This window comes from Oryzias latipes, chromosome 3 (genome assembly GCF_053564925.1).
Source record: "Oryzias latipes strain Hd-rR chromosome 3, Olatipes_Hd-rR_3.1".
Taxonomy (NCBI): Eukaryota; Metazoa; Chordata; class Actinopteri; order Beloniformes; family Adrianichthyidae; genus Oryzias; species Oryzias latipes.
Window position 1 is genome coordinate 32,522,837 of NC_136239.1, and position 12,746 is coordinate 32,535,582.

At 37.9% G+C, this 12,746-nt stretch overlaps 1 protein-coding gene across 17 annotated transcripts in view; it reads left to right on the forward strand.

The window, feature by feature from the left end:
• Positions 1–12,746, forward strand: part of celf6 (CUGBP Elav-like family member 6) — a 149,020-nt gene that overhangs the window by 120,629 nt on the left and 15,645 nt on the right. For 3 of the 17 annotated variants that reach the window (XR_911651.4, XM_011493216.4, XM_078944636.1), the window contains 6 exons: positions 1,652–1,825; positions 2,632–2,779; positions 5,002–5,151; positions 5,898–5,960; positions 6,522–6,602; positions 8,170–8,313. Coding sequence is in view for 12 of the 17 variants with exons in the window: in XM_011493216.4 (XP_011491518.1) it covers positions 1,652–1,825; positions 2,632–2,779; positions 5,002–5,151; positions 5,898–5,960; positions 6,522–6,602; positions 8,170–8,313 (760 nt within the window). In the remaining 5 variants the exon portion in view is untranslated. The remainder of the gene's footprint in view (positions 1–1,651; positions 1,826–2,631; positions 2,780–5,001; positions 5,152–5,897; positions 5,961–6,521; positions 6,603–8,169; positions 8,314–12,746) is intronic. The other 14 variants (XR_013654916.1, XM_011493244.4, XM_078944637.1 and 11 more) reach the window with 7 other exon arrangements.

Genomic DNA, 12,746 nt, shown 5'->3' on the forward strand with positions numbered 1-12,746 from the left:
TCAAACAAAGAGGGAAGTTTTAATCAGAGCAGAATTTGCTCTGACCCTGTCAGGATGAGACACTTTGTGAACAATGAATTTCAAGTTGTGATTGTGGAGGCCTCCTCTCCCGGTGTCTTTGCTTTTATGATCTTACTAATCATATCCTGACTGGCCCCTGGCTGTTTCTGTCCTTCTGTCCTGGTGGTAGTCCATGTTCTTTCCCAGCATGCATTGCCTGTAATTAAATAGGAGCCTGGTCTTCTTGACAATGTATGAGGCTGCTTTTTCTGCCTGGCAGCCTCCTCATCCTCCCTTGTTCTTTCTGCATCTGCCTCTCACTCACACACAGACACTCTTCCTCCTCCTCTTTGTCTGGATGTCACGTGGCTAACTGACTCTGGTTTCTGTCTCTCAAATGTTTTAATTGGATGCAAACTCAGGAGCAGGGACATCAATATGTTACTATATCTGCCATAAAGAAGAGCCATTAGTCAATACTTTGCCCTCCACATGCTGAAGGCTTTTGTCAGACCTAATTACCCAGTGCTGTATTCAGTGGAGCTTTACCAGTGGGGAACTGGGACTCCTGTGGGATCTGCTTAGGATCACAGTTCACTCGCAGTGTATACAGCATAGTCAGAAAGTTCACAAAGCAAATATCACTCACTACTCTCTTTCATTAAATGCAAACAGTTAAATGACTACAGACTTGACAGGTGCTTATTTAATACTGTCAGCTCCCTGGATTGTGAGATATTTGATCTCAAGCATGGAATATCAGTTGCACACTAAATCAAAAAATGTGAATAAATCAGTCATTTGTTTAAGTCACTGCCCGTATTCAAGCAATGAAAAGTTTTAAATTAAAAAATATATATATATAAATATCACATAATGCTGCATAAAGTTTAACAAATAAATCAGCAAAAAGTACATATCTGGCAGAGGTTCACAAATAAATGATGGATTTATGATCCCTTTACCTTCAGGTAAACTTCTGTAACAAGAACGGCAAGTTTGAATTTCCATTAGCCCACTTAAGTATCTATCTGTAACAGCAGTTTTATTTTTGAGAGTGCACTACGTTAAAATTAAATCAAACCAAAGAAGATGTTAGATTTTTGAGCCTGAGGTGTGAGAAGATAATAAAAGCATGAGCAAAAAACTGCAAAGAATTTGTATTTTTTTAATTATCATAAAGGAATTGGAAAAAAGAAACTGGACACACCTCCAAAACAGAACCCTAATGTGAGGGCTAAACTTTATGAAATATAGACAATATTAATGGTATACCTTTGTTAATTAATTATTTGAAAACTTACAATTAAAAAAGTTGTTAAATACAATCTTCAAAAAAAAAAATACTAAAAGTAAAAGCTAACACAAACAGGATGACCTTGATTTTTGGTCTTTTTGTTGTTTGACCAGTTATGACCATTTACATAGACAAAACTTTTGATAATGGGGAGCTCATTTTGCCTCAAAATGCATCATCCATTTTTATACAAAAAAAAATCTTATTTCAGTATTCTCTTTTTTTAAATAATTCTGTTCAGCAAAAAAATGCTTATTTTTAAGTAATTAAGTGACAATTTTCATTAACTGTGGGGTACCACCATTTTGGTCTGCACTTCATTAACCTTGCAAAATGTTATATGTGTCCCTATAGGGTGCCTCGTCTAGCCTGGTGGTCAAATTTGCAGACACTGATAAGGAGAGGACCCTGCGCAGGATGCACCAGATGGCAGGCCAGCTCGGTATCTTCAGTCCCATGACCATCCAGTTTGGGGCCTATGGCACCTATTCTCATGCTGTAAGTCTCAGCCCGGCGGGGGAGGAGACGGTGAGCTTAAAAAAATAAACTGTTATAATTTGAGGTTTGAATTCAATCTTTTTTCCATTAGGTATGCAACTCCCCCAGCAAACAGCTTTTTCATGGATTCACACTGTTACAGGGATAGTTAAATATAGAAATGACTGTAGTTAACAAAAACAAAAATGTGTCAAATGAAGTTGCTAAGCATATATTCTCAGCAGAACTGCATATTCTACTTTATTTATATATTTTTAAAAAATGTAATGTAAATCACTGTGTTCCATGAAATACATTTTATAGATGTTTTTTTTTTTTTTTTTTGAAAGAAGACCCGTTCACCCTTACCCCTTTCTTTCCCATCCCACTCCACCATATTACATATTCACACATGAAAGTCACAGCCTGAGTTAGAAATCCATGAGAATTTACACTCACATGGTAGCTAACAGCTCACTCTGACAGGTGAGAATCGCCCACTTGCACACAGACTCACTAACACCACCCATGCAGAGCCCCCACTTTTTTTCCCTCCAATACACAGCACATATAGATGTACATAGACTTCAGCATCCTAAACTGATCTCACCACAAAGCCTTTATCTTGTGTCAGTATAATGAGCACAGGGCCAGAACAGTCTTAGTAGCTGTGAAGCAAAGCTGCAGGGCAACACAGATCACTCTGTTCAAAAACAAGGCATGGGCCAAGCAAACAGAGATGTGAGAGTAAACATGCTCTGTTCCTGCGGCTATTTCACCCTCCTTTCCTTTTTCTGTCCTTCCCTCCATCCCACCGCCCCATTTTCCTTTCACCCCACTGCTCTTTAATCCTACAGCAGATGATGCAACAGCAAGCAGCCCTGATGGCAGCAACACAAGGGTCCTACCTGAACCCCATGGCAGCCATTGCTGCCGCACAAATGCAGCAAATGGCAGCTTTCAATGTCAACGGTCTGGTGGCTACTCCCATGACACCGTCCTCAGGTATTCAACAGCAAACACTTTAACTCAACTGTAACTGCTCCTTAAAAAAAATAAAATAAAAAAGTAGGACCTACAAGTGACAATAAAATCATTCAGGACCTCTTTCTTCAAAGATATGTTTTATTTTGGAATAAAAGCAAACTGTCAGATTTCTTTTAAAAGACGCGTTGCAGTTAGTGATGCAAGGTGCAAGACAATGTAAAGCATTAGCATATATTGTTTGGCAGCCACATTATAGTCATTCTCCTCTCCTCCGCCTATACATTATCTCTCACTCAAGTTTCCTCTGTCTATCACTCTCTCCCAACGTTTCCCTGACAGGGTGTGCTTTCTGGGAACACAGCCAATCCACTGACTTTGAATGCAGAGTCCTTGGCTTATACAATATAAGAGCATAGATTTGTGGAAGATAATCCTGGGCTGCAGTCTGAACTATCTTTTTTGGCCCTTGTCAAAAGCAGCTTTGATGGCTCGACAAGTAGGGAGGCCACCTGAAGGCAAGGCCATTGCAGATGTATTATATAAAGTGACTTGAAGCACTACCTGACATTTGTAATCCATAAGCCCCTATATACTTAGGAAGCTCTATCAACCATAATCTTAGATGACTTTAATGCCTTTCACCTGGATTAAAAAGAGCATAAAAATATTCATATAAATTCTTCTAGCACAAAAGGCTATTGGCGAGGTGACATACTTAGAATTTCACTGCAAAGCAAAAAGGAGAAAACAACAAACTAAATGGTCCCTTCCTTCATTTTAATATCCTAATTGTGCTTTTGAATTTTTTAGCTTCAATAAATCAGATATGTACCCCAAGTGACAGCATTAGACTTTCAGATGCACTCTTAGACAAACCTTCAAGATCACACGTTTCTTTGACAAGCAACTCTCTCTGGTACTGTTTGAAAGTGCTGTAAACTAATGAAAAGCATGCAATTCTCCTACTTCTCTGTTAAGCAACATATGCTGCTCTTGGCCCTCCCTCATCTCAACAATGACTCATTGATTTTGTCCAAATTCCCTCACCAGTCACTACTTAGTGCACTATATAGGGCGTTCGTCATTTTGTCAGGAGGTCCAAACCTACAATTCCAAATTTCAGTGTACTGGAAAAGTCTCAGAAGTCAAAAACTAGTGTGTATCAATGCTCACATCACAAATGCATTGCATTTGAAAAATTCTCTTTTGAAAAAGAAATTCTTAGTTTTCATTGTCAGCACACAGTGGATTTATAATTAGTCCTCATAAAATGTTCACATTTATACAATTTTACTTGTCCTGTCCAACAGCTGAGCAAACAGATAAGAGCTGAAGCCCTCTTGTGTGGGGACATATTTTACTGTTAGAACAGGGGTTGTAAATCTTCTGACACACCAGAGGTATATTTGAATAAACCCCTTTTGTATTTCAGGCAAAACTTTATTCATAATCTTTATTAAATTGTAACAGTTTTTTTGTTGGACCAACGGAAAAGGAAAGGAGGGAAGAAGAGAGAGGGATGTTAGAGAGGGAGGGATAGGAGGGTGATTATAGAGAGGGGGGGGGGGGGTAAAACCATGAAGCAGCATAAAGCAACAAGTTGCTGGATGTTTATAATCATTAAAAAATGTAGGTTCAGATATAATACAAATCTAGTCTTATTTTTTTTATTTTATACAAATCTAGTCTGTATGTTACAAACATACCTGTTGGCTCCAAAAATGTTCACATACGTACATGTCAACATGTACACAATACAACTAACGTTCACATACACTCATGCATTCAGACTAACGTCACACGTGGGAAGCGTGTGACGTCATATTTGCCAAAAACAAAAAGAAGACAAAAAGGTTAGGAAGTAATGAGGGAATATAGACATAGCCAATGAGAACCTTGGTTCCTTGCAGCATGTTTACTGGATTGTGGCCAGAGCAGGATTTTTTTAAAGTGGAACTGAATATTTGCAACAGCACACCCAACAACACATTAAATAGTCTATTGTGCAAATATTTTTTACTTATATTGAAATAAAAACCAATGGAAATACTCTATTTCCTGAGTGTCACGTGTAGCGCTCCTCTAGTGTGAACAACATAGAACCGCTTTCAAAATTTAATTTGCTACATACATAAAATTGCAGTTTACAGTTTACAATCTGTAAATTGGTACACAGTTTAGGTTGTCTATGCGTGCACAAGGGGTATTTTCTGTTTGTTTAAGACACGATCTATCTGCAGGCACCAGCACACCCCCAGGCATCTCTGCCACTGCCGTGCCCAGCATAGCCACTCCTATTGGGGTCAATGGATTCAGTGCCCTCCCACCTCAGACCAATGGGCAGCCTACATCTGAGCCCATCTACACCAATGGCATTCATCCTTACCCAGGTGAGACATAAATTAGGAGAGGGATGTGGTAACACTGTTGCTTTTACCCTGAAGATTTGTGGTGTTCTAATTGGTACCGTCATTTGAAGAAGGGTACTGCCTAATTGTCACAATGCAAGGTAAACTGACACATTGTGATAATTTACTATCTCAGCTATTTCAGCTGAAAGGACGACAAGAGTCATTTTAACTTGACTTTTGGTAATATCGTTTTCTGATTTGGTGCGTCTCCAGGGATACCATTTGTTGAAGTGCTTAAGGCTTAAGGTTCAAAAGCGTCTTTGACTCATTTGTGAAAGACCTGGCTTTGTATCATGATGAATCCATCCATTTACACATGACTCAATTATATTTGATTTGACGTGTGTCAGCGCAACCCCTAGCTTCTTAATGTTGTCTAAGAGTGATTCCTGAAAAATTGACAGACTCACTCCCTTTCTCTGCATTATGCAAAGGCAGCTGCAATCGTAATGAACTACAAAGCGGTTTGTTTGGCATGTTGTTAATATTTGATGCAAACATCTGGGGCAAACAGGCATTTTGAAGAACTAAAAGATATGACAACCCAATTTTTTTCCCACTCCTTGTGTGATCTTACCTTCTGTTGGAATTCTTCAGAGCCAGTTTCTGTCTTGCTATTTTCAAGCAAATACAGTCTGAACATAATACTCCATCATTTTTGTCACAAATGCCACCATTGTCTTCCTTCTCATTCTTTTTCCCCTCCCTTTTCCTTCCCTCTACAGCACAGAGTCCAACGGTGACTGACCCTCTTCAGCAGGCTTATGCTGGTGTCCAGCACTACGCAGGTGATCTGTCTCTCCCTCCTTCACTACTTGCTCTGTACCTCCATCTGTCTCTTTTCGTATTGCCTCTTCCTTTTTTTGGTAACAAGAGTCATCATGATGGGTAGAAATAACAAAATGATCAGCTAGATACCCCATCAGCTTTTATATTTTTATATTTTTACCTGAAATTCAAATAATGTGATCTCACACATAAATTTAAAAGTCTAATTACAAAAGTACAGCTGAGGATTTAAAACTGCTTTTGCTTCCTGCACAATGACTGACAGAGATCTCCTATAACCCTTAATTTTTGCCTTACATCAGCTTTCATCAACACAGTGTTAGTCCCCCCCCCCCTGCTTTGTATGTCTGCTTACTTGAACTGCACTCCACTCTTCCTTTGCAACTCTTTTGTGTAAGTGATCCACCATCCAAATGAGCTTCAGTCATAATGCAATTTATTTATGCAACGTCTACAAGATGCAAATGAACAATGGAATAATGATTTGAGTTTTGTTGTTTTCAAATATGAAAATGGAAATGTGGGGGGAAAAAAAATCACTGGTTCTCCCTTTGCAACAGCAGCCTACCCTGCCGCCTATGCGCCAATCAGCCAAGCGTTCCCCCAGCAACCAACCATCATTCCCCAGCAACAGAGGGAAGGTAAGAGCGAGCAAACGCGCCCACCCAAGATAAAAGGTGATAATTGCCATGTTCCATTCTAATGTAGCTGCACTGCTTTGAATTAGCAATGGAGAGAAAAAGCCGGCTGGGGAAAATGTGACAAAAAGTCTCCCTTTTAAAGGGAAGAACATTAGCAGTGAGACGGAAAGTTACGCTGTCATTATTCAAAAACTGCACTAATTCAAACTCACAGCGTTGGACTGCTTAATCAGTCCATTACAATGTGTTTAAGTGGTTATAAATATTCATCAGATTAATTAGCTGCATGCATAATAATTTCTTACCATTTCTAGTGTTCTTTCATTCTTATGCCACAACATCAGAGGTAATAAGGCATGGAATATACTGTGATGGTAAATCACTTTTGATTCCATTTGTCAATGTCAGTTTTTCAACCATATGATTATACAGTATGAGGCAGTGTATAGACTTTAAATTAAGCCTTTCCAACATTCTGAAACAAAACATTTTTAATCTTACGCATAGTTATGATAAATGCCACAATACAGACAAAAAAAGTATTTCTAAACATCACATTATTTCCGAAAATAAACCTGGTTTTTGTTGATAGAAAAAAAAAAAACTTAAGTTTAAATCCATTCTATATTTTCAAAGAATAATATAAAAGAGAAGACCTCCCACACTCCTTGGTTCATCAAGGGTCCTTCTCTAATTTTAGCTGATCTTTCTGCGAACGCAGTGTGCAGCCTTGCCATTTAATCCTGGAGAACCTATGGGGTTACATAGTTTTTAGTAAATATATTTTTACTTTTTTTTTTCTGTGTGTGTGTGTCTTCAGCTCTGCTGAGGCATATCGGCACTACAGCCAGCTAACACTGCAGTCCTCTTATCAGCCTTCTCACCAGACCCAAGCTCATCTTGTCATGCTATCAGGCCGAGCAATGAGACAGGAGAGAAAGCTAGCCAGACAGCCAGCTCCAAGCTCACTGTCCTCGAGTCCATCACGTCCCTCTCTCTGCCTCCTCTCTATGCCCATGGTTTACTCTCTCCCTCTCCCTTTGACTGCCTCCAGTTCACTTCTGCCTTCATCCAGATTGGCCTGTACAATACGTGGCAGCCAGCTCCAAGAGTGTGGAGGGATGGAGAGAGATTGGTAGACAGTCCTATTTTCTTCTAGAAATTGGAACAAAAACTCTGCTTACATCTTAATGTGTGATCTGTTTCCTGGCCCAGCCTCTTTATGTCTCAATAGCAATCTAACATTTGGCTGGTTGTTGTTTCAGCCAGCATTTTTGTAATAAATAGTCAAATGTGAAGGTATAAGTGAAATCTGGAGAACTGTTGGATTTCTGTATGAAATTAGATATGCTGTTTTAAGATAACTTCAGAATTAAGATCTGCTTACTACAGAGATGTCAAAATGACATTTATGATCAGTTATGACAAAAAACAAGCATTTTGGCTTTGCTTCATCCTCTCCTTGATTTATAGTCATCATCTGAATAACAAGGGTCAGTGTGTGTCACCCCGGGCATCTCCTGTTTACGTTCCCATAACCCCCCTGTTGTCTCTGTCACCTCACCAGGGCCAGAAGGTTGCAACCTGTTTATTTACCACCTGCCCCAGGAATTTGGAGACGCTGAGCTCATGCAAATGTTCCTACCTTTTGGCAACGTCATCTCAGCCAAAGTCTTTGTGGACAGAGCAACCAATCAGAGCAAATGTTTTGGTGAGTCAACAAAAAAAAAAACGTTGGTATTTGGCACTCCTTTCCTTTCTTTTCTTTTCCGCAATTACTTTTATGCCTTTAGTCCAACTGTGAGTCCTAATCGAGGTGCAATTCACATTTTCCAAGTGGTGTTGCATGCCACTGCACAAGGGGAGTACGAAGGGAAATTAATGAGCAATAGTCCCTGGTTTCATTGCATAATGAGAAAGCAAGCAGCAATGTCTGATTCTGATGAATGAAGCCAAGAGCCAAAAATTGGAACTCCTTGAATGGGCGCTACGTAATCCAAATATGGAAAAAACATAGCAAAAAAATAAATAAAAAATAAAAAAACGAATAATATCTCAATAGATTCTATGGATGAAGTGCCCAATCTTTTGAGCAATACACCTATGTACACTGTGCAGATATATTAGATTTATGGCTGTTGCATTACTGACTTAAATATTACTGACTACAATAATAAGCCAGATGTTTGCATGCAATAAATGCTATGCAGGCAAGCAAGCGAAGTACTTTGATCCAGACCAGGCCCTGACATTTAATGTCCGACAGCAAAAACAAACGTAGAAAAACATTAAACTGTGTTTAAAGGGAAGCAGCAGGCAGTGCCTGATGACACATTTTCTATATATGCTTCGATTTTTTAGTCTTGAGCAGGTGGGTGGTCCAAAAGCTTTAAACTACAAACAAATACTTTGGCAGAGGAGTGTTAGGAGTAGTAAAAACCCACTTGATTGAGGTCAAGTTAGTTCAAGTGGAATCTACAGTCTGAAAGCGATAATAACAGACAGATGTGGACTTTGCTGTTGATTTAGTTGGACAGCTGCACACAGGAGACATACAGAGATACTCTGTTTTTTCTTAATTTATTTTTTATTTGGTAGATCTGCAAAGTTCCTGCTTTTTCTTCTCACCTCTTCAATCATCCATGTCAGAAAAGTGCTTTTTTTGTTGTTTTTTTACTTACAACATGTGCGCTCTTCTGAAGCAATCTATCTTATGTAGCACATCCAAGGGTTAAAAAGGGATGAGTAGGGTCAATGAGATGGTGACCTAGTCTGTTCCATGTTTCTTTTTGACACCTTGTTATTAGGATGTTTAAAAAAATTAAACAGGAGTTTAACAACAGCGATTTAGCTCCAGAGTTGAGTTCTTCGAATCACTGTTACTCTTCAACCATTTACGCAAATAACTTAACTGTAACACATTCTGAAGCTTAGAGAATCAGCTTTGTGCTGAAGTGCTGCACATCACCTTAGTAAAGTGTCTACGCAATCACTGCATCAGCTGATGTTGACGCTAAGAGAAGCACTTTTGTTTCCATATGCAACACTTTATGTTAGTAAAGCTGTATAACAGCTTGCATAATGTGTTGCATAACAGCGCAAATACGCTTTTCTCCGCGTCAGAATCCGCTGGAATTATGCTAATAGTGTAAACGGTTGAGGAGTTACAGTAGAGGGAGCGTTTGTAACTTTGCTGTCCCAGGCGACAGCTATGGTGTTAAAGTGTTAACCTAAAATCTTGTAGGTGAAGGCCCCTGCATCTAAGAAAAATATTTATGTGGTCTTTAGAGATTACAAAATATGCTGAAGTGCATTCAGTGTTGGAATTTATTGTACCATTCACTGTACAGTGCACTATAGTTATTCTATTAATATTTGTAATGCACTTAAAAGCTTGTGTACATCAGTTTTAAACTAATCATCAACTAAATGACACTCAAAGAATATCATTATCAAGTAATCTTAGGCAAAAAGATTCAGTGAGTAGAGGCTTTTAATGAGAAATAATGGTGGGAGGGGGCATTTTGGAGTCTCAAACTTTAAAAAAAAAACGTTTTCCAAAGATCTTTTGGACTCACATGAGAAGGTGCAATTAACTACAGACTTTAAGATATCATTTTTTAACCAATGGTCATAGTAAATACTATGGAAACTAGTAAATACTTATAACATACTTACTTTGGACTTAAAATAAGCATCGATTAAGCAAGCAGGATAACCAGTTGGTATTCTGGTGTCCACTCAAATCTTTTCACTTTTATCCCAAATCCATCCACTGTTTACAACTTTGGATATTTTCAGGTAGCAACATAAAACAGTTATCAATTTGTCTCAAGTATTACTTTATGATTTGTATCATGTGCTGCTGCAGTTATTTCGTTTCGCTACAGTCCCTTTTAATTGTGTACTATGTTTGAGGTTTTTTTCCCCCTAGTTAATAATTAATAAAACATATTTTACTTCAGTTTTTACAGACATATGTCCTCTGAAGAGATTATTTTTTATAGGAAGTGATCACATACATTTTGGTGTTTTGCAAGGGGATCAAACATCATTGACTTTGGTAGAGAGTTTCTCTGCGTATGACCCATCCCCTGAGAGAGCCAAGAGCTGCAGCCCTAATCCAAGGACCCAATCCTGCACAAGGCTAATTGTCAAAGAGGTCCAATAGTCAGTCTCTGGTAATGTCTTAACATGGATTTTAAATCCCTTGTCATGACGTGTCACGGCCGACACTTTACAACTTAACTATGTATTATTAATAATATTCAAAGGCACACATAGGTGATGTATTAATGATATCTCTTCACAAATAAACACATTCTCAAAAAATTCAAAAAGTCCATATCTTAACCCATTGGAATAGTTATTTTCAGACCCTCTTAAGCCATACATCACACATCACATATGTGGCTTTGCTATGTTGTTTATATAAAATTAAACTTTTTTTTTTCATTTCCAGGCAAATAATTTGATTCTCTTTTTATTAAGTGTTGCAAATATAATAGTCTCTTTTCTTTAACTGAAGTAAGTTGTATTTTCTAGATTGCGGCATTAAGAAAAATAACATTCAAACAAACATACTTCAGAGGTAGGCCTATAAGATATCCTAAATAGAATACACTATATTAGACTGTCTGCAGTCTAATATAGTGTAAGTTCCAGGGTTCAGCTCAAGCGCTTTACACAACATAAAATGGAAGAAAAAAATTCCACATTCTTTTAAGTTTACCCCAGATCTCGATGGACATAACATTAGACTTAATCCCCTGTGTTCAGTCACTCAATATTGACTTTAAAAGTGATCAAAACCTACCCTGTTCAGTGGAATTAGCTGGAATGATCATGAAAGTAAATTTCAAAAGGTCTTTGGAGAATAGGATAGCACACACAGTAAGTAATATTGCTTTTAATATTCAAGGAAAATGGTTTTCATTGGCAATGTGCCTTAAAAGCTGCTGAAAATGTTTTTTTTTTTCTTTGTGGTGTTATTGTCATTGGTGGTGTTTAGCATTTGTGTCTATTTAACTGTAAGATACAGAAGGCCAGTACTTGTGTTATCAATTTATTCTGCAGATATGCACAGCTTCAATCATTTGACCCCTTACTGTCACGATGAAACCATCCAATAACTAAAGAAGTATATGCAAATTCACTACCAATGCATGAGAGGATGAGAGAGCCAATGCAACTGTTTATGCTTCCAGAGCTCTTTCAAAATATTAATGTCACAAATACGTAGAACCACTGCCAAATGTTTGTTTTACTTTTTCTTTTTTCTTTTTTGCAAGCTAAGGAAATTTAATTTGTGCAACATCTGAGCGGCATAGATGGGGATTTTTTAAAAAGACATTAACACCAGCTCGTTAGTTAGGATGTGTCTGTAATCATTAGTTTGGGAGCTTTTCAGCGTCCACTGAATGAAAAAATTGCTAAATTAATATCTTCCACTAACTAATGTAACTACAATGGCTGCTGGGAAACCCGATACTGATGTTGATGGAACTTTGACATGGATCGTCCACGTGAAAACGGTTTTAGGGAACACGCTCCTTCCATCAAAACTGTTCAGAAATGACTTTAGAAGTAATGTAAGGTTAAGGTTTTTGTGGAGACCTTGACAACATTTTTTTCCAGTTTCTCAGTTCGTGGCTGTGATTTTTGAGACATAATGAAGGCAGTGAAGCTGCTGCTCTTCTTACTAACTATAGCTACTAAAATGAAATTGTGTGAACGAGATATAAAATATAATGTCAGAGATGACTAATAGAATTAAATGTTTGAATTGCCCACAAAGCAAATAAGGGCAGTTGAGGGGCAGCACTCTCTGTAGAAGCCATTTATATTGTTCTCAATGTTTTTGATACAGAGTTTGAAGATGAATGTTGATAAAAATTTAAAGGAATAAAAGTTTTTGAATATTTTTTTATTCTTTTTAACCATCTCTTTCTCCAAATGGAAAGTATGAGGATGAGTTGGAGGGCTTATTTCAGATGAGTGTTGTCATAGAAACTTGTCATTCATTTAGCAATAGCATAACTATAGCTTCTACATCACACCTACAAGCTTTTTCAAATGTCATGTTTTTCGTTTGCTCCTGATTAACAACAATTTGAATAAAGAAATACTCAGAAATGCAATTTT